Source organism: Delphinapterus leucas, chromosome 17, assembly GCF_059928025.1.
Source record: "Delphinapterus leucas isolate spDelLeu-1000000601 "Yukka" chromosome 17, BTC_Dleu_Yukka2, whole genome shotgun sequence".
NCBI lineage: Eukaryota > Metazoa > Chordata > Mammalia > Artiodactyla > Monodontidae > Delphinapterus > Delphinapterus leucas.
In genome coordinates this window covers 82,331,686-82,351,276 of record NC_143145.1, presented here as the reverse complement: position 1 = coordinate 82,351,276, position 19,591 = coordinate 82,331,686, and the positions used below count along the sequence as shown (strand labels likewise).

Below are 19,591 nucleotides of genomic sequence, written 5' to 3'. Positions count from 1 at the left end.
TCAGCATGCCTGCACTATGGACCCACAAATGGCCCCAAGGACAAGGCTGGGGCCCAGTCGTGTCTACCACCACAGGTGACGTGTATCAGGAAATGTCCCTTTTGAAGCACACTGGGGGTGCAGGAGAGTGACAGCGAGGCTGTGCAGGGACACCAGGAACACACACAGTCACAATTTGGTGACCAAAATATCACAGGACTAGTGATGGTTTTGGTTTGGCCTAAACAAGAGAAGATTTCCATCAACAACGCGGAACCAACAGTTGATGCCAGGTAGTGTGTCTTCAAATATGAAATTGAAATGTACTCTCGTACCCTGCAGGCAGCTGTTTAGACAGCCTGTGCCACAAGAAAATACAAGTGATACTGGATTTGCACTTTTACCGCAAAGTAGTGAAACCGTAGTTAATATTCAGCTGTCACTTCTGGGAACGTCTCAGACTTAATTAAATTCCTGACCCTTTCCTCAGATGGTCTTCAGGTGGTCTGTTCTCAGCAGGAGTCTGTGAGGAAGTGACGTGTGAGTTCTTTCTCTTCCAACCAGCGTAGCACCTACGTTAGGTCCTGCGTCTCTGGAAACCTCAGTGAGTTTTTGACATGATAAAATGAAGGTTCCAAGATGCTCTTTCACAACAAACCCGACGATGTGCTTCACATTATTTACAGAAGAAGGCGTTCGAGAAGGTTTATTGGGGAGAGAAAGGAGGGAGAGAAGGAAGAAAGGAAAGAGGGGAGGGAGGGAGAGAAAGGAATTTGTTCCTCTGTGCCTCAAGGAGAATCAGCATTCATGGAAAGTAAATATGCTATCAGGCCCCGCGGTCCAGCCTGACATCTAGCAAACTGCGTCCCGGGGGCAGGAATCTAAGCAAGAGAAGAGTGCCAAACTGGAGGCCTTTGTGTTAGGGTTTGTTTCTTTGTTACACTGGACACGACCACAGTGGAGGAAATAAAACTCCAGGAGAGAAAAAAGCATAGCCAGAAATACATCTTTAATAGATAAAAAAGTAGTTTGCTTATTTTTCTTTCCTTACCACCCCGTTGGATGCTAACTGTAGTAGCATCTCTGCCGAAGTATTGTGCTGCTCTCGGCACCCCTCGGGCTGTTATTATTGCCCCCATTCGTCTTGTGCTGGACTCACGCTATCTCTGTGGGGTTTTCTCTGCCTCCGGCACCCGGTGGATACGTTTCAAGTGGAAGCAGTGTCGCCTGGAAAACTGCAGAAGGCGCTGTGGCGCTGTGAGGCCAGTGACAAGTCTCAGGGCTGCTGCTGCAAGTTGGTGGGGGCCAGGGAGCCAGGGCTGCGTCCGCGTCCACCTTCTCCTGTGAAAGGTAGTGCTGTCCCCGTGCCGCCTCAGAAGATGGAACTGCAGTGTGAGTGCGTGTGTGTGTTTAGGTGCATGGGTTTGTGTCATTTCCTCAGTATTCCACATCACGCAGCACTCATCAAGTGTTTCAGTAAATAGTCTATTGCTAAGCATTGTAGGGAAATCTTATCTTGTAATTTTTCTTATTATTTCAACTCGCTCTAAGTCACAAAAGGACCAAAAGTTTCACACTGGAAATTACTGCCTACAACGTGAGAATATTTGTTTAAACATTGGTCCCTTTACATTACTAAAATGGTAGCGTTCTAACAATTTCATATCGAATTAAGCAAGGAGACTTTTAGAGGGAACTCTCAGAACATGAGAAAGACAAAGATGGAAACCTAGATAACTCGGGCTTTCCCGCAGGCCTCATAAGGAACAGACCGCAAGCACCTCCCTCCATTTCTGATCTGACCCTACAGCCTTGAGGTTAAGCTTTGCTCTCTAGATCCCTTCCTTTCTCAAGAAAACCCAGCTTCAGCTGGCCAGGGCCAGGAGAGGACCCAGACCCAAGACAGGACAGGTTTCTCCATGAAAACCCAATCTACTGTGGACATGGAGTGAGAATCCTGGAGCTCTATTCTGAAATTGTGGACCCTCAGTGTTGGGGGCAGCCTTATCTTTCCAGATAAAGACAGATTATCTTTCCAAATAGATAATCAACCAGGAAATGAGGCACAGGAAAATTCAAGGGGGCAGATTTGGAGATGCCAAAGCCACTACAACTTTAATTACTAAGCAAAAAGCGGGTAAAAAACAATGAGTCAGTTCAACTAAAAATACTCACCATATACCACCAAAAACTACAAACACAGAGGTGATTGGCGGGGCTGCAGTGAATGGAGCAGCGAATGGCGCAGTGGGAACCAGGGCAGGCTCGCCCGCCTGTTCCTCGCCTGGCCTGGCCGGCGTTAATTGCAGTCAGTCGCTTTCTCAGAGTTCCCGCTGAATTCACCCCGCTTCCTCCGTTGCCACTTCCTTCACCCTATCAGCGTCCTATGTCTCAGCCTGGGTCTGAGCCGTCCTCTGATCGTCCTGGTTCTTTCTGCGCCCCTCGACTCCGCTCATGGCCTCCACGCCGACTGTACTCTTGCTTATCGTACTGATCTTCATTCGGACTCAAGCTTGTCTTTTCCTCTTTCATTCTTCCTTTGCTCTATTACGACTTTCATTCTCTAGCATTATATTGTATAGTTTTGCCCTAAATTTTTTCAAGAAAAAGCGTGGGGGGAGATCCTGTTCCTAAAGCAGTGTTTTAATTACATCATCCTCCTGTTCAAAAATCTGTATTAATCCCCATTGCCTACCAAAACCAAAACCAAACCTCATGATCTTTCCATTCAAGGCTTTATACCAACTGACTCCATTCCTTTCCCCTCCAGTCTGTTGCTGTAATTGTCCTCCTGCAGGATCTCAGTGAAGTCAGACCACCTGACTTCACCTCTTTGCTTCTGTCCCGCGGAGCCCGCTGTTCTTCACTCGGGTCGCCCTTCCTTGCTCTGCTCTGTGTCCTGACCCCGCCCACCCTTCAGTTCCCACTCAGAGTCCGCCCGCTCGCATGAGCGAATTGGCCCGGTTAGCAACAGTGTCTCTCTCCTCCCGTGCTTACTCAGAGCTCAGCGCAGACGCCCCCGGCTGCTGAGTGGCAAGTGCGCTGAAGAGGCTTCAGCATCACAGCCCAGCCCACTCCCACCCCAGCACCGGGCCTCCTGGGGGCTGGGGGCAGCTGCATTTATTCCCCGCGGCAGAGGAGCTAGGGAGTGATTCATCTAGGGTTTTCTTTTCAGGTTCCTAGGTTCTGACAAACGTTATCACATTAACTCAGCTGATTTATTTAGTTTTATATTTGTTTTTATTTTTTATTGAAATACAGTTGAGTTACAATGTTGTGTTAGTTTCAGGCTTACAGAAAGTGATTCAGTTATACATATATATAAATATATATTCTTCTTTTACATTCTCTTCCATTATAGGTTATTACAATTTATTGAGTAGAGTTCCCTGTGCTATACAGTAGGTCCTTATTGGTTATCTATTTTATATATAGCAGTGTGTATAATTTAATTCCAAACTCCTAATTTATCCCTCCTCCCCCCTCTCCCCTTTGGTAACTGTGAGTTTGTTTTCTGTGTCTGTGAGTCTGTTTCTCTTTTGTGTGTAAGTTCATCTGTATCACTTTTTTAGATTCCACACGTGAGCGATATCATGTGCTATTTGTCTTTCTCTGGTTTACTTCACTTCGCGTGATAATCCCTAGGTCCATCCACGTTACAGCTGATTTCTTTCCAACGTGAAATCTCCCGGAGATAGTTTGGATTCGGTCATCACACTGCCGTGCCTGCACCACCGCCAGCCCCTCCCGCTCCCATCACCTCCTGCATCCCCTCAGCGTGTGTCTGTACTGTGCCAGCATGGCCTCGACTAGAAGGAAGACACCGAAGTAATAGCTTAACTTAGTTTCAATGGGTTGTAGCTGAAACAATTTTAATTATAAAATACGTTAAGCGACCAAATGTCATATAACAGGTACGCACTGTCCTGGCGTAACAAACGCTGCTCTGATGTTCTGCCCGTCGCGGTAGGTCCCGAAGAAACGGCAGCCGGTGCCCACTCACACAGCACCTGATGAAGAGAGTGAGCTGCAGCCCCCCTTCCCTCCCACCTGCAGACGCGGAGACAAGGCAGGTCCCACTTGCTTAGAGAAGCAGAAGCGCAGCGGCACCAGGGATAGCTCTCAGGCTGAGCCGACCCTTTCTACAACAGCAGCGGACTGCCCGGACCCTCTCGCGGTTGCCTCTGTGCCCCCAGAGCCTTCTCTCTGCGCGTGAAAGGTCCAGGACAGCTTTCCCCGAGGCAGGTGCCAGCCTAGAAGGCTGCGCCGACGGCTGAGGAGACGGGCGCTGGGGCGGGACCTGGACCACCTGCCTCCTGTCACACCTCGGGCGGCGGGGGGCGGAGGGGCCAAGCTGGGCTGCGGGGTGCGCTCGTTGTGGGAATGAGATCTGGGGCGTGGGCAGGAGAGGCGCACATCAGCGGGGGAAAGGAAGGGCAATCTCAGTCGTGCTCCCGGAAGCTTCCGCACGGACAAGAATGTACAGCACAGCTGAACTGAGGCAGAGAGAAAGCCCACCAACGTTTCGTTCCTTTCCTAACTTAAGGGGGGAAGAGGCTTGGCTGAAATACAAGGCCTGGCGACCGGGCGAGGACTCTTGTGCACCGCAGACGCCTCCTGCGAGGATTCGCATCTCCTCTTCAATTGAACACCCACGTCCTATGGCTTTATTTCTGTACCTGAAGATTTTATTTTTCTGCCTTTTCTGCAAAAATAGAGTATACGGCACTGAACCTCTACCATTTACACATAAGATTTAGCTATTTGAGGTTTGGAGCAAGCAAAATTTGCATTTGCATGGGGCAGACATTCAACTGACTATGAATTGAAGTAAATATTCTTATTTACTCTTTGTATTAGTGGCCTATGAATGCTGTAACAAAACACTATACACTTGGTGGCTTAAAGCAGCAGAACTGTGTCCTCTGACAGTTCTGGAGGTCAGGAGGCTGAAGTCCAGGTAGGCCCGGCCCTGACGTCTCTGGGGTGCTCCCTTCTAGCGCCGCTGCTGGTTGGGTGCGGCCCGCAGTCCTTGGTGCTCCTGGGCTTGCAGCTGCCTCGCTCCAGCCTCTGCCTCTGTCGCCACAGCCTCTCCTCCTATTCTGAGGAGGACCCAGAGCTGAGGGCTGACCCTGCTCCAGTGTGATCTCATCCGAATCAGTTACATCTACAAGGAGCCGTTTCCACATGTGGCCGCGTTCTGAGGTTCTGAGCGCACGTGGATCTGGGGGGCACTGTCTAACCCAGTGCACTACTTGAGTGGACCCCCCAGTGTATTACGTACTGCACGTTTATTGGCATTAAATTAGGTATCTCTAGACTTTTCTGTTTGTCATCAAACTTGTGGTATTGTGTACTCGTGCCTGTGTGTGTGTGTGTGTGTGTGTGTGTGTAGACCTTTAATGAAATCATTTAAAAGAAGTTAGTATCTACCTTTAAATAGCAACGATCTCATTTATGAATATATTCACTAACCCACTTGACCTAGAAGAGTCTAGATTCGCACACAGCTAGTAGCAAAGTTCTTCAGCTTCAGGACGAGGCAGCTTCCCAGCGTCGCCTTCCATTCCTCCCGAGTGGTCTGGGAAGTGGCATTGACGTGAGCGGGTGCGAGCAGGTTATCTGAAATAAGGGCCTACTGTGGGCAGCTCTAAATGGGAGGAGACTTATGGATGAAGGAACTGAAAAGTTAAATACAGATAAATGATACCTAAAACAGCTGCCTGGCTGGACTTGTCAGGGCACAGCAGAACGACCAGCTTTGTCTTCACAAGACCAAATCATGGTCAGATTCATGGTCAGATACGTGGGGTGACCCCAAGGCGTTTTGCCCTAAGGAGGGAGGACGGGCAGCTGCACAGTTGTCCCCAGGGCTGAGGTTGCAGCCAACACTTGTAAAGTGTTCTAGCCTCTCTGCTAGTCAGGAGGCTTTTTTTTTTTTTGAGGAGGGTTGAGATCACCTTCCGTAGAAGGTGTCCTCTACGGACGACATAGACCACCAGCAAGTCCTGGATGCTTTCCGAAGGTGAATGCCACCCCCGCTCCAGGCCACGCCCCCTCAGTGCCTTCCTACTACTGTTGGAAAGAGGGCCTGTTGCGCCATTAAGAGGACTCACCTCCCCGCAGGCCGGCGAGGCAAGCGTTCGAGCAGAGGGGGGTAGGACGGCTTTCCCCCCGGCCCCCTCGGGATGCCTCTCTGTCCTGGAGGCGGCCTCGGCCACACCCTGGGGTCGCTGCCAGGCCAAGAGGCCGCAGACTCGGTTCCTCTGTGCTCCCGGGCGGTCCCAGTGCCCTTCTCCCAACCTGCGCTCGCCCCGCTGCTGCTCGGCCCCGGTGCCCGGAGCCTAGCGCGCCCTTACGGTGAATTTTCTGTGAATTACCAAAAGGGATGTCCCTTCTGCCTGGAGCCTTCCCTGCAGCCTCGGGTTGGGCCAAGTGCCGCTTCCCGGTAAGCTTTTCCCAAAGCACATAACCCTAACCCGGTGCTTCCTATTCCTGTTTCTGTGTTTCTGTGTAGCCTGCCTCTTCCAACTCACGGAAGACTTTCCTCAAGGTCAGGTCCGTTGCTCTCCGTTTTTACTTACAGCCCCACCACGTTCCCTGGAGTAGAACAGGTTAAAATTGCATGTTCAACGGAACCGAAGGGCGTGTGTTCTTGAAGACACCTTAAACCCTAAGGGAAATCACATGAAAGAAGGGATTGGAAATTAGGACATGGAATCTAAAAGGTTTAAATACGTCTTAATCTCACTAAGAGGTGTAGACAAAATTATCACTGAATATTCATTTGTAAGTATTAATACAGTACCAAAGAGTGACTCTTGGAATTAGCACAGGAGTTAAGAAGTCTGCTGTGCCACTGGTTTAGATATTTAGGCAAAACACACTTTGTTAGAGCTACTCCAAGATATCTCAGTCTGGAAAAACTGAAGTTTATATATTTGTTTACTTTCAAAATAGTTCAGCCCATGTACAAGTGGTTTTATTTTCCCTTTCTGGGAAAGAGGGGGAAATGATAAATTACATAGATAAGAAAGGATGTTGAAATTTTGATAAAGTACAGAAATACAAAATACTATGTTTATAGGGAAGAGAGAATAATAAAAATTATCATGAGACAGCGAGCAGTCATGTAACTTCACTGATTTTTTTCTCCCGACAGAGGCCACTTTAATCATTTCTTGCTATTCTGGGCATGTTATTTGTGCTGCTGCAGGCTCCTGTGCTCTTCTTTGTCAGTTTGAGCCATTCCTTGGTACGAAAGTGACAAGTGGTGTTGGTGGAAGCCGACAGAACGAGGCGCAGGGCTGCGTCTTGCTCATTTTGGGGATGGGGGTGGAGACACAGAGCCTTCTTACAAGCATTTAGGTTTCTCCTGCTGTTTGCCGGGTGAGTGAGTGGTTGCCATATCTGAAACGTATCTCAGACAAAATCTAATCTCTACCACCTTCTTATACCCCCTCTCCACCGAAAACAACCCACGTGTCTTAGGGCCACATCACACAAACACATTCCATGGCTGTCTACTTTAATCATGGAAGACTAGAGAAGTTTTGTTCGTCTCTGTATTTGTGTTTCCCAGCTGTCCCAGTGGGAGGGAGCTCCCTGGTGGCCTGGGGGTATTGAGGTGAGCTTTCGCTGCGGCTGCATAATGTCTCTGGTGTTCTCGGGCACGCGAGCTCCTGATGTTGGCGTTTTGATTCCATTCCTTTAATAGCACCACGCCTCCCTCCAGGCTCACTGCTCTCATACTCCCACCTGTTCACTGGCTTTGGGGGGATGTTCACATCCTGATGTAAAACGTGGTTCACAGCCCTCGACCGCTGGCCTTGGCTAGGTCACTCAGCTTCTTTTGCAGCACGTGATGGGGTAGAAATTGAAGGATGGGCGCAGACACGTGTGTAGGCAGGTAGATAGAGGCACATGCAGAAGAAACTACGTGTGCCCTACAAATGACTCTCATCGAAAGTAGCTAAAATCTATCCTGTTCTATTAGAAATGGTCCATGAGGAAGGATCTGATGGCAATGTAAAACTAATTTTTAAAAAAATCCCATAGAAATGATGGCCACTGAAGGGAATTAAGAGTTAACAGTTTTGATGATTTCAAGTGTATAAGAATCTAATCCTGGAGCCATCTAGAGGGAGTTATTTTTAGTAGATATCTAGTGCTCAGAGGTCTCTGTGGCTTTCAGGGCCAGAGCATTGCTTTAGTCCAGTAGTTTCTGAAAGAAGAGAAGTCAGAGAAGAGACATTCCATAGGTAGACTGAACAAAAGACAAGACTAGAGTATGATTTTTTAAATGATAATTGGTCAGTCAATAAACCCTGGTTTGGTTGCAAGGATGAGAAATTCATTAAAGCTAATTTTAGAAATGGCAATTTTGAACGTGACTGTCATGGAATCCAGCTTTAAGAAATAAAGCTCAGGGTTTCCCTGGTGGCACAGTGGTTAATAACCTGCCTGCCAATGCAGGGGACACAGGTTGAATCCCTCGCCCAGGAAGATCCCACATGCTGTGGAGCAGCTAAGCCCGCGCGCCACAACTACTGAGCCTGCGCTCTAGAGCCCGTGCTTTGCAACAAGAGAAGCCACTGCAATGAGAAGCCCGTGCACCTCAATGAAGAGTAGCCCCTGCTCGCCTCAACTAGAGAAAGCCCATGCACAGCAACGAAGACCCAACACAGCCAAAAATAAATTAAAAAAAAGAAATAAAGCTCAACTTTGTAAACTAGAAAGTCACCAGTCAGCCCGTCACTCTCTTTGAATTTTCAAGATGTCTCTTCGTTGAAAATCTCCATTCTTCTCTCTGGAGATCAGCTTCTTCTGGAATGTTCTTCTCACCCATCTCTTTGGCTTGCAGCAGGCTCGGGTTCCGGAGTACCAGCTGGCCTTACCAGTACCAGTACCGTGAAGCCTCCTTGGGCAGCATTCTCGGATCACAGTTGCTGTATCTTTTAGGTCAAAATATTAAGAGAGAACATCTGATTAACTAATCTCCAGTCGGCTAGGATGGAAGGCAGGTCCTCTGGTACAAACCTTGCTCTCCAAGGCTTCTTTCTGGAACATCTGAAAAGGGGTTGGGGGATGGGGGATGACCATCACCTGAATTACATTTGCTGTGACACCAACTACGTACGAGGTACTGTGTTTGGCAATGACAGAATATAATAGTAATGATATTTCTTGACCATTTATCACAGGTCAGATAGCAGGTGTCAGATGAGAAATTTAAATATGTATGTTGAATCCTGCATCCTTATGCTGTAGGTATGATTATTACCTATACTTTACAAATGAGGAAACTTGAGGCTCAGAGAGGTTAAGAACATGGGCCGGGCAGTCTGACTCCACGCCATTCCCGAGCCTATGTTCTTACACACAAAGGTGACCTCCTTTGTCCTGGCCTGTGAAGGAAGCTATGCAGCCAGTCATCTAGCTGCAAAGATGGACGCGTAAACCAAAGCAAAGCAAGATGGCATAATTAGGGGCTAAATCAATGCATAAAATAATGCTGTGTTATTAGATTCTAGAGGGGGGAGAGAAAGGACACTGTGAGCTGAGAGGTCAGAAGGAAATGAGGTCTCTCCTCGCCTTGAGGCTTTAAAGTGTAAACATATTAACTAAGGGTGCAGGGAAGAGCGGTCCTGACAGCTGAGTAGAATGTGTGAGCTCACAGATCTCCTGTCAACCCCACCTGTTAGCATCCTCCAGTGATTTCCAGGCCAGCGTGGTTGAATTAGTCCCACAGCTCGGCCTCTGAACTCCTTGGCGTTCTCGCCCCCCTCCAGTGACCCCCGTGGCCCCCCGACTGCTCCACTGCACCCCCGCCTTGTCTTGCCCGCAGCCTCCTGTGCCTCGGCCCTGCAGCATCTGCTCTCCGTGCCTTCACCTGTGCTCTCCCTCCCTGCCGCGCCCTCCTGACCTCTGGCTTCCTGTCAAGCACCTGTTCACCGTCCAGATTCCAGCTGCATCGGCGCCTCTTCGTTGGAATGTGTCTGTTCTTCCCCACTCTGGGCATTCGGAGGTGGCCAGTCCCCTTTCCTGCTCCTATAACACCTGGAAGCATTTCTCACATCACGTATGGCGCTTTGCACAGTCACACCTTTGCACGTTCATCTCTCCTCTTATACTGAGCTTGTCTCTCTTGTTCTTGCATCTTCAGCACTTAGCAGAGGGCCTGGCACACACAAGGGTCTTCCTGAACGTCTGTTGCCTGGGTGGATGGATGGAAGGTGTGTGGGATAACCGTAACTGTGGTTACCGTGGGATAATGGTAACATTCAGGTACCACTTAGTAGGACAGGCAGTGTTTCCACAAGGCTGTCCCTTTCAGCTTCATCACAGCTCTGAGGCAGGTAATCTAGTCAAGGAGACTGAGCTTCCAGAGGGTAACATTACAAGGCCAGGAAGTACTGAAGCTGGGTTTTCTGAGCTCAGCCTTCTTCTGCACAAGTTGCTTCTAACGTGGAAGTTGGTTTGTTTAGAGGGAAGCTGCCAGGATGTGCTGTTACTCCCCGAAAGCACATTTCCCAAAGTGGGAATATTTGCCCTGAATTTTAAGGTAATGTGATTCTTTTTGGAGATGCCAAGGAAAAGCTACTAAAGGAAGCTATGTGAAAGCAAGATAGAGTCGCCACTCAGGATGTACTAAAATGGTGGCACCTACCTTTCTGTGCCAGATTCCTTGAGACCAAGGGGTGGCCACTCTCCGCCCGAGCCCGGGGTCAGACTCAGAGTCTCAGGCCCGCCCTTGGCCTCATCACAGCCCCGTCATGAACAGCGACCCGCTGGGGGCCCGGCTGCATTTATCAGTGTTAGTGCTTGAGGACTGAGAGGCAGATGGTCGGTCTGCAGGTCTAGCAGTTCAGACGTTTCATTCTTCAAGCCACAGTTACGGTATCATTTTCCCAGTGATGAGTGCACAGTAGATTGGATTGTGTTTGACTTTCTAAAAAGATACTCCTATAATGACCTTTGAACTTTCACAATTAATGCAGAATCAAACTTATTGTAAAAATAGAGAAAAACAAAAATTGATTTCTCTCTCTCTTTTTTTTCTTTTCCTCAGACGGCTTCCCTTTATGTCTCAGGGCATAATTCACTCAGAAATCGAACTTTATCTACAAGGTGAGGATTAATGACAGCTTCAGTAGAAGAAAGTACAACATGATTTTGGCACAACTGACAGCCAGGACATCCCCAGGTGCCCCCAGGATGTCCCCTTAGGTAGCTTACCCTTCACATCAGATTTCCAGCTATTCCTCATGGTGAAAATAGAAGCATGCGTAAAGTGTGTCTTGGCAATGCAAATGCCCTCCTGTAAGTTAAAAATCAACCCAAGGATTTGCTCCCATTTAAGAGTTAAAGTCACACTTTTTTTTCCTCCCACTTATAATGTCATCAGACAGATCTATCATTAACTGCACTTTGCTTTTATTTTTTCAGAAATGCAAATAAATCAAGCTAAAATACAAGAGGAAGCAAATGGTAAGTGTTATTGCCACCCTTTGTCTTTTTAATTATCTGAAATAATTTATTTCTGTTTTAAGATTACCTGCCTTGTACAATTTTTAATATATTCTTATTGAGTTTAAACTATTGATTAAAAATACTTAAAATGAATCTAGAAACAGGTATTAAATTATAGCTTGATTTATAAAGAAACGAGCATAAGTAACTTTAGCCACAAAAGCTGTTTCCCTTCAATAATTTAAATGTATGGGGGAAGTAATTATTTTTCAAAGGATTAATTTCTATTAATATACTTTTTTTAACCACTAACTTTGCATATTGGTTTCTCAGTTTTATTTTTAAGTCCTTTGAGATTAGCTTTTGCTATTAGATCCTCTTAAAATCAACTTGCAACTGTGGTATTAATATGTTTACACTTTAAAGCTGATCTGAGTGAGGTAAATACGGATTCCTAATATGCATGTCAAGTCAACAAACGTCTGTGCTTTCAACAATGTTTGTACTGTGTGTGGGAATTTGAAACCAGGCTAGGTTTAGTGCTAGCATTATTATATTCATAAAGTCCCGTACCGACTAGAATGGCTGCTGAGATAGGGATGTCCCGTACCGACTAGAATGGCTGCTGAGATAGGGATGTCCCGTACCGACTAGAATGGCTGCTGAGATAGGGATGTCCCGTACCGACTAGAATGGCTGCTGAGATAGGGATGTCCCGTACCGACTAGAATGGCTGCTGAGATAGGGATGTCCCGTACCGACTAGAATGGCTGCTGAGATAGGGATGTCCCGTACCGACTAGAATGGCTGCTGAGATAAGGATGTCCCGTACCGACTAGAATGGCTGCCGGGATAGGGATGTCCAAGGATGTCCAAGCTAATGATTAGCATTTGCATTTATTGATGTTAGAAATTGCATTTCGGCTTAGATTTTACTTTATGTTTTTTAGTTATTTATAGAGAAAAGGCTGTGCATGTGTTAATATGGACAGAATTTTATTAATGTTCTGGAATCACTTAGTAACTTTAAGGGGTCTCAAAAGGTCCGTGTCTTACAATAAGCCCTTAAGTAATAGAGCTTGAAATGGCATTCTAAGTGGAAAATTATCCATTAATTCCAGAACTTGGCAGGGCATATATGAATAACAGAGGCTAATAGTTTTAAACTGACGATTCCAATTAAGGATGGAAGTGTTGAAATTCCTTTGTTAATAATATTAGCCATGTAATCGATATAAGTGTTACAGAATATAGTGAAGTTACATTATACAGCAGAGGTGTTTACCTAGGAGTTTGGTAGATATAGTTTATCAGTGTAATTTTGGTTAAAATAAACTATTATAAGGTGGTTTTTCTGGTTATTATTTCTGTGGTTTTAGTTTTTTCTTATGGCCTCACTAAAATGTCTTCTTTTTTTAACATCTTTATAGGAGTATAATTGCTTTACAATGGTGTGTTAGTTTCTGCTTTATAACAAAGTGAATCAGCTATACGTATACATATATCCCCATATCTCCTCCCTCTTGCGTCTCCCTCCCACCCTCCCTATCCCACCCCTCTAGGTGGTCACAAAGCACCGAGCTGATCTCCCTGTGCTATGTGGCTGCTTCCCACTAGCTATCTATTTTACGTTTGGTAGTGTATATATGTCCATGCCACTCTCTCACCTCGTCCCAGCTTACCCTTCCCCCTCCCCGTGTCCCCAAGTCCACTCTCTACGTCTACGTCTTTATTCCTGTCCTGCCCCTAGGTTCTTCAGACCCTTTTTTTTTTTTTTTTTTTTTTTTTAGAATCCATATATATGTGTTAGCATACGGTATTTGTTTTTCTCTTTCTGACTTACTTCACTCTGTATGACAGACTCTAGGTCTGTCTTTGTTTTTACAGTACTAATGTGGATTAATCACAGACCTTAGTTCGTGAGACACTATCATTTGTCTGTGAATGATCCTCTTTTATTTTATTTCATTTTTAAATTCTGAAGAATATGATCTTTAATATGTCTTGGGATATTGTTACCGAAAGTGGGGTCCCTGCTCCGTTTCAATATGATTCTAGAAATACATTGATAGTCTTATAGTTAGGTGAATAAGCTAATTTATGGTGTGGCAAGAACCTTGAGAAGTTAGGAAGTCTAACCTGATGAGGCAGGGTTCCCTTGTGGTTCAGTCCTGAGGAGCAACCATGAGTCTTAGATTTTGAAAGTGTATGAAGCACATTTACATAATTCATCCCTTTTTATGTTGCTGCATAAAATATGCTATTTCAGTGTAATAGTAGAAGGAAAGGAAAAGGAAGGAATCAGCTGAGCTAATTTCATTTTGGGGTGATTAATAATAAGTACAGTTAGGTACCATCACTAACCCTGTGCCATGTTTAATGAACTCCCACAATTACCTAAGACATATTTTCCAAAGCTTGACACCGTATAAACATAAGTATAATTCTATAGGTAAAACCACTGCCCTAGTAAAACTGCATTTCTGAGTTAGACTGGACTTTGTCATGAGATAATATTTTTAACGTACATTGCTGGATTGAATTTTCTAACTTGTCAGTGCCTTCTGTGTAACGCTCTTATAGCTAGCCACTATACTGAACCCTCTTATTAATGCCAATAAGTTTATATTAATCCTATAATAATAAGTACATTTAAATTAATTCTAATTCTAATAAATTTTCACAAGATACTCTTGAATGATCTGGAAAAACAGCCATATCACATGTGAATGATCATGCACCTTTTCTTGTCCTAAGATGCTATCTAGGTCCCTGGTACAATGTGGAGAAGCAGTAATGGGAACATTAGTAGTGAGCACATATAGGATTTGCTATGTCGGTGCTGAGTGTTTTAGATATACTCATTTATGTAATCCTCACAATAACCCATGAGGTAGATAGTATCACTGCTCCATTTTACAGGTGATGAAACTAAAGGACAGAGAAGCTTTTTGTTTGTTTGATTTTTTTTAGCTTGCCTGAAGTCACACAGGTGGCAAATAGCAGATTTAGAATCTGAATCCAGATGGTTTTGACTCCATAGCCTGTACTGTTCTTGCTTTAAAGGAACGCCTTCTAACTTCCCACGGACATTAAGAATGCGTGTGTTTATGTGTGTGTATATATCATCTATATCTTTGGATTTACTTTGTTGTGTTATTTTTCTAACTTATTAGGCCATATTTTTGGATTTTTAGCTTTCAACCTCATTCCGGGCCCAAGTGAAAGTATGTTTTTAACTGTCAGGGGAGATTATTATCGTTATTGTTATTATCCTTATTAATCTCTTTTCCACCTAGAACCTTTGTGGAGACAAATTGTGTTTCTGCTAAACCCCCTTTGCTGACAGTTATTTGCTGGCCCACCTCTCACCAAGGCTGCAGCCCCTTTGGGCTCACTTCTAAAGTTGCCAGGCCGGCCTGCTTCCACCCACTCGGGAGCCCAACCCGGGGCCTCAGCACCTCCACAACAGGTCAGCCGGGCTTTCCTTTTTTTAAATTTTATTTATTTTATTATTTATTTGGTTGCGCCGGCTCCTTAGTTGCGGCATGTGGGCTCCTTAGTTGCGGCATGCCTGTGGGATCTAGTTCCCTGACCAGGGATTGAACCCGAGCCCCCTGCACTGGGAGCACGGAGTCTTACCCACTGCGCCACCAGGGAAGTCCCTAGCCGTCTTGATTTCAACTGTGCTCACCCCTTGGTTTCTGCTGATGGCCCCTTTTATCGTTATTGTTATTTGGCACTGGGGATTTTTTCTTAACTTCCTTGGGAATGAAATAATGAACTAAAAAGTTTGGGGTTTTGAGTTTTTTTGTGTGTTTGTTTTTGCCATTTATTTGGAATCTAATGGTGTTATAGTGCAGGGCGGGGGGTGGGGGTGAGGGGATGGTGGTGGTGGTAAAAATCTCATCCCAGGAAATTGGCTCAGAAGTATTAGAAACTGGTCTTAAGTCAAGCAGTTAGTGAAAGAAAGAACTCAGTGCTTAACCATTATACAAAACTGCTTCACTCGACATGGCTCTGCTTCCTACACGCCCTCAAGGGTTTCTGACTTGAGGGACTGTAACATTCTTGGAGCACTTACTCATTTGTTTACAGGCAATGCCAACTCTTTGTAGCATGATTATTAGCAACTTGGTGGATTATCTGTGGTAAATAGATTAAAATATTTCCTGTCTTCGTGATTGTATTTTCCATATATGCTCACTGGCCTCACAACCCACATGGCATCTGCTCTGGGGAAGAAACTGAAATTTAATTATTAGCCTCAGCTAAGCATAATTAAGAACATAAACCATCCTATGAAATCCTCCTGCATCCCGAATTTAATGTCGATGGCTTGGGATTGCCCCCAGCTCCCATCACTTACGACACAGTTTTCAGTGGCTGTGTGGACAGTAATGAACTCCTGCGTCAGAACCTTCTGCCCGTGTCAGTCTGGCTTCCTGGAGAGGAGGACACAGCGGGGGTGCCTGGGAACCGGTGGGGGGGGGGTTGCGGTTAGGAGCCAGCGTCGCAGAGAAGTGCCCTCAGTGTGTGCAGCGGACGTGCCAGCGAAGCCGCCTCTGGGCTTGCCTCACCGGCCCTGACACACACAGCCTGCAACCGGGTCATCAAACTCCAGGGACTAATGGGCAGGAGGGGGCCGTGTGTGAAGAGGTGTGGAACCCGAGGAGGAAGGTGAGCCTAGCGCGCTCTCCTCAGCAAAGGCCAGATGTTTGCTGGGACTTGCTGTTCGGTGCCCGGAACCTTTGGCGTGGGTCTAAGGAAGAGCTAAGTGAGCAGCCAGGAAGGGGACACAGGGCTTCCCAGGCCCCTGCTTGGCTTTCGCCTCATTTTCTCCTGCCATTAAATAGCCAGTGTTTGGCTAGCCATTCACGTGCCATTGATTCTAGAATATTCGTCCACGCCTTTCCCTGACTGAGACAAAAAACCCGTAATTCAACACAGTAATTGAATGGAGTGGATTTGACGTTGGCACAGAAATCCTATGACCTCAGCATCTTCAGAATGCCCAATGCAGACACATTGCCGCAAAGAGCCTGCTTTCAGCCGGCTTGTGTCTAGAGACAATTCACAGAGAGCATAGTACGTTTGGGGTGAAATAAGTTAATCAAGTGGCTCTTACTTAATCTGAGGCAAGGTTTCTCAACGTTGAGACTGCTGACATTTGGGGCTGGATAATTCTTTGTTGTGGAGACTGTCAAATATATCATAGGATGTTTAGCTGCATCCCTGGCCTCTACCCACTCCATGCTAATAACGTTCAACCCCAGTTGTGACCCTAAAAAATGTCTCCAGGCATCACCAGATGTCCCCTGGAAGCAAAATCAGCCCCCTGTTGGGATCCACTGAACTAGAGAATAGTGGTTCTGTTGGAAAAGGGGGCTGAGGGGTGTCGGAAGGGGGCAGACTGCATCTGCTACAGATGTTTGCAGTTATAACATTTCCTGTCCCATATACTCTTCCAGAACCTTGCCGATTCCTCATCAGAAGGTGGAGTCACCTGGGCAAACTTTTAAGACTCCCTCAGCTAAGCGTGTGGGGCAGAAGTTACGCTATGTGACATTTCTGCTGTACACTGCAGGTCCTGAAAGGCGATGTCGCTTCTGCCTGGCTCTGCCTCTCTCTCTGGGGATGTTTGGAACCCAGCCCCCATGCTATGGGGAGGCCTAGACCACATGGAGAGCTCTGCTTGCGGAGACACAGAGGCTGTTGCCCTGAGCCCTGGCGGAGCTTCCAGTCATGTAAGAGCCATCCTGGAAGCAGATCCTCCCGCCCGCAATGGAGCCACCCCAGCTGACACCGTGTGGAGCAGGGAAGAGCCTTCGCTGCCGAGCCTGCCCCAAACTGCAGACGCATTGGCAAGAGCAGCAATCGTTGTTGTCTTACGGCATCAAGTTTAGGGTGGTTTGCTGCACAGCAGTCGATGACCACAGCAGCAGAACTGGTAGAGGGTAGCTCACGGAGACGTGCATACCTCAGTCAAGACTTGACTTCCATGTAAAATGAAGGTCATGGGCTGCTGTTCCAGTGACTGGTGTACAGCGATGTGCTTCTGAAGGTAGGTTTGGACCTAGTAAACTGCTCGGCGATCAGAACACAAAGTACTTGAGAATTGTTAGCAAATAGCCACAGGGAGGCCTCTGGGTCAGCCAAAGTGAGGTGGTGGTGAGCAGAGGTGGAGAGGCACGGGGAGAATTAGCAGCGAGTGTGAGTCTGAGGGGGATTTTGTGATAGGACGCCTCTGATGAGAAGCTGGAATCCAGGCCGAGGCTGGTCACAGGGAACCTGGGCACCTGACAGGAACTTGCTGTTTAACTGTGATGCCGTCTTCCCTGCCAAGGGTCAAGGTTTGAAGTGGAGCTGAATATACCCCCCAGAGGGGCAGGGGGTTCGTGGTAAACTGCCCTAGAGAACAGTCATTCTACCTGAATAGTGACATGTAACGGGTTCCAGCGTGCAGAGAGGCTACTGAGCATCTTGGTTAATAGCGTGGATTCTAATCTTGATGGCACCACTTACTCCCTGCATGGCTTGGGTAAATCACTGTATTTCCCTGTGTCTCAGTTCCTTCTTTTAAAACAAAGACAATAATAGAAACGATCAGGCTGCTGTGAAGATTAGGTAAAATTATATCTGTAAAGCGCTTACACAGACCCTGGTGCATCTCATGTGCGCAGTAGATGCTCATTTTTAATCTCCTTTCCCTGGTGATGAGATGTGTCATGGGTCTTGAGCATCTGACAGCAGCCCCACTGGACCAGCATCTGGGCTGGAGAGAGGAGCAGGCTGCACCGCTGTCCGCGGTCTCTGGCGCTGCTTCCCCACTTAGAACTGGGGTGTCCTTCACCACAGCAATACACACTGAACAGGACCTGAGAGACGACAAGAGATTCCCCCTAATCCAACATCAGTATGAAATATATAATAGATTCACTGCTGATAGTGTTCTGTGGAGAATATTAAGCATTGTTTGAAACCATTTTATTCTAGGAAGCATAACTGTTTCTAATTCAGAATCAAATGTTTCCCAACTCCTGTGGTAGTCAGCATGTAATTTCTCTATGGCTTTACGTGTATAATAGGATTAATAATATTTGTCTCTTGGAAGAATAAAAATATTTGTAAAGTACTTAAAAATTTCAGAAAAATCTCATGATCCTCTTATGAGGTTGTATTTTGAAGGACTTGTGAGTTTATATACATAGAATTGTTTGGAGATAAAATTATCAAAATTAGAATAAAGTAATAATTTGTCTTATTTACAATGTCTTTGCCAATCTTATTGATTGGCAAAATTTGGGTCATACGAGGTCAATAATGTTTCTATTATCTTTGTGCTAATAACAAGACCAATTATGAGGTAAATAACAATGTCCTTGTCCTTTGTACAAAAAATAACACTAATGACATATCATCAGAAAGACTTGTTCTTTGTTAATTGAGAAATATTTTTATATTGTGCTGAAACATTCCTAATAATACCTTGAATGCCCTTCCTCACCCATGAGGTCTTTACTTTTCAAAATACTTCTTAACAAACAGCCCTAGATGTTGTATGCATCTTTTACTCATTCTTTGTCTGAGAGGCTACCGTGTGCTGGTGTTGTGCTAGGCGTTGGGGACACAGGGACATTTAAGATAGAAACGTGCCCTTCAGGGGGTGGGAGGCATGGAGAGGTGGCGTTAATTTACTTGTCTAAGGGCTGAAGTGTGCCAGGGTCCAGGAGAGCAGGGACAGGCTTCATTCTCGTGAGTGGGAAGGGCGTCTGGAAACGCTCCTTAGAGGGGGTGACCTTGAGCTGAGCCCGGGGTCAAAGGTGTTCACGGGGGTGGGGGGGGTGGGGGGCAGGAGAAGAGATAGGGGAGGGACATCCTGGCTGAGCCTGGAGGTGGGAAGGGGCCCTCTGGATGGCTGGAGGGTGGAGCAAAGCAGAGCCGTCCTGTGAGGGGGCCTCGGGGGTCGGAGGCTGCTTTCGGGGGTGCTGCGGCTCGGCGGGTGTCAGTATCACCAGCAGAGTTGAGTTAAGCATTTCACAGGCTTGCCGATCTGTAAGTAAGGTTAAAATACCGCCGTGGAAGTAAAGATGGGGAAAGGCCCCTCTCAAGGAGCCAAGGGACGGTGGGTGGAAGGAAT

At 46.4% G+C, this 19,591-nt stretch overlaps 1 protein-coding gene across 1 annotated transcript in view; it reads left to right on the top strand.

Moving 5' to 3' along the window:
- The window catches only part of RP1 (RP1 axonemal microtubule associated), a 193,549-nt gene that overhangs the window by 110,224 nt on the left and 63,734 nt on the right, over nucleotides 1–19,591 (top strand). Inside the window, 4 exon segments of the mRNA XM_089898599.1 lie at nucleotides 1,175–1,296; nucleotides 1,299–1,329; nucleotides 11,051–11,109; nucleotides 11,428–11,469. Of these exon segments, the coding sequence (XP_089754725.1) occupies nucleotides 1,175–1,296; nucleotides 1,299–1,329; nucleotides 11,051–11,109; nucleotides 11,428–11,469 (254 nt within the window).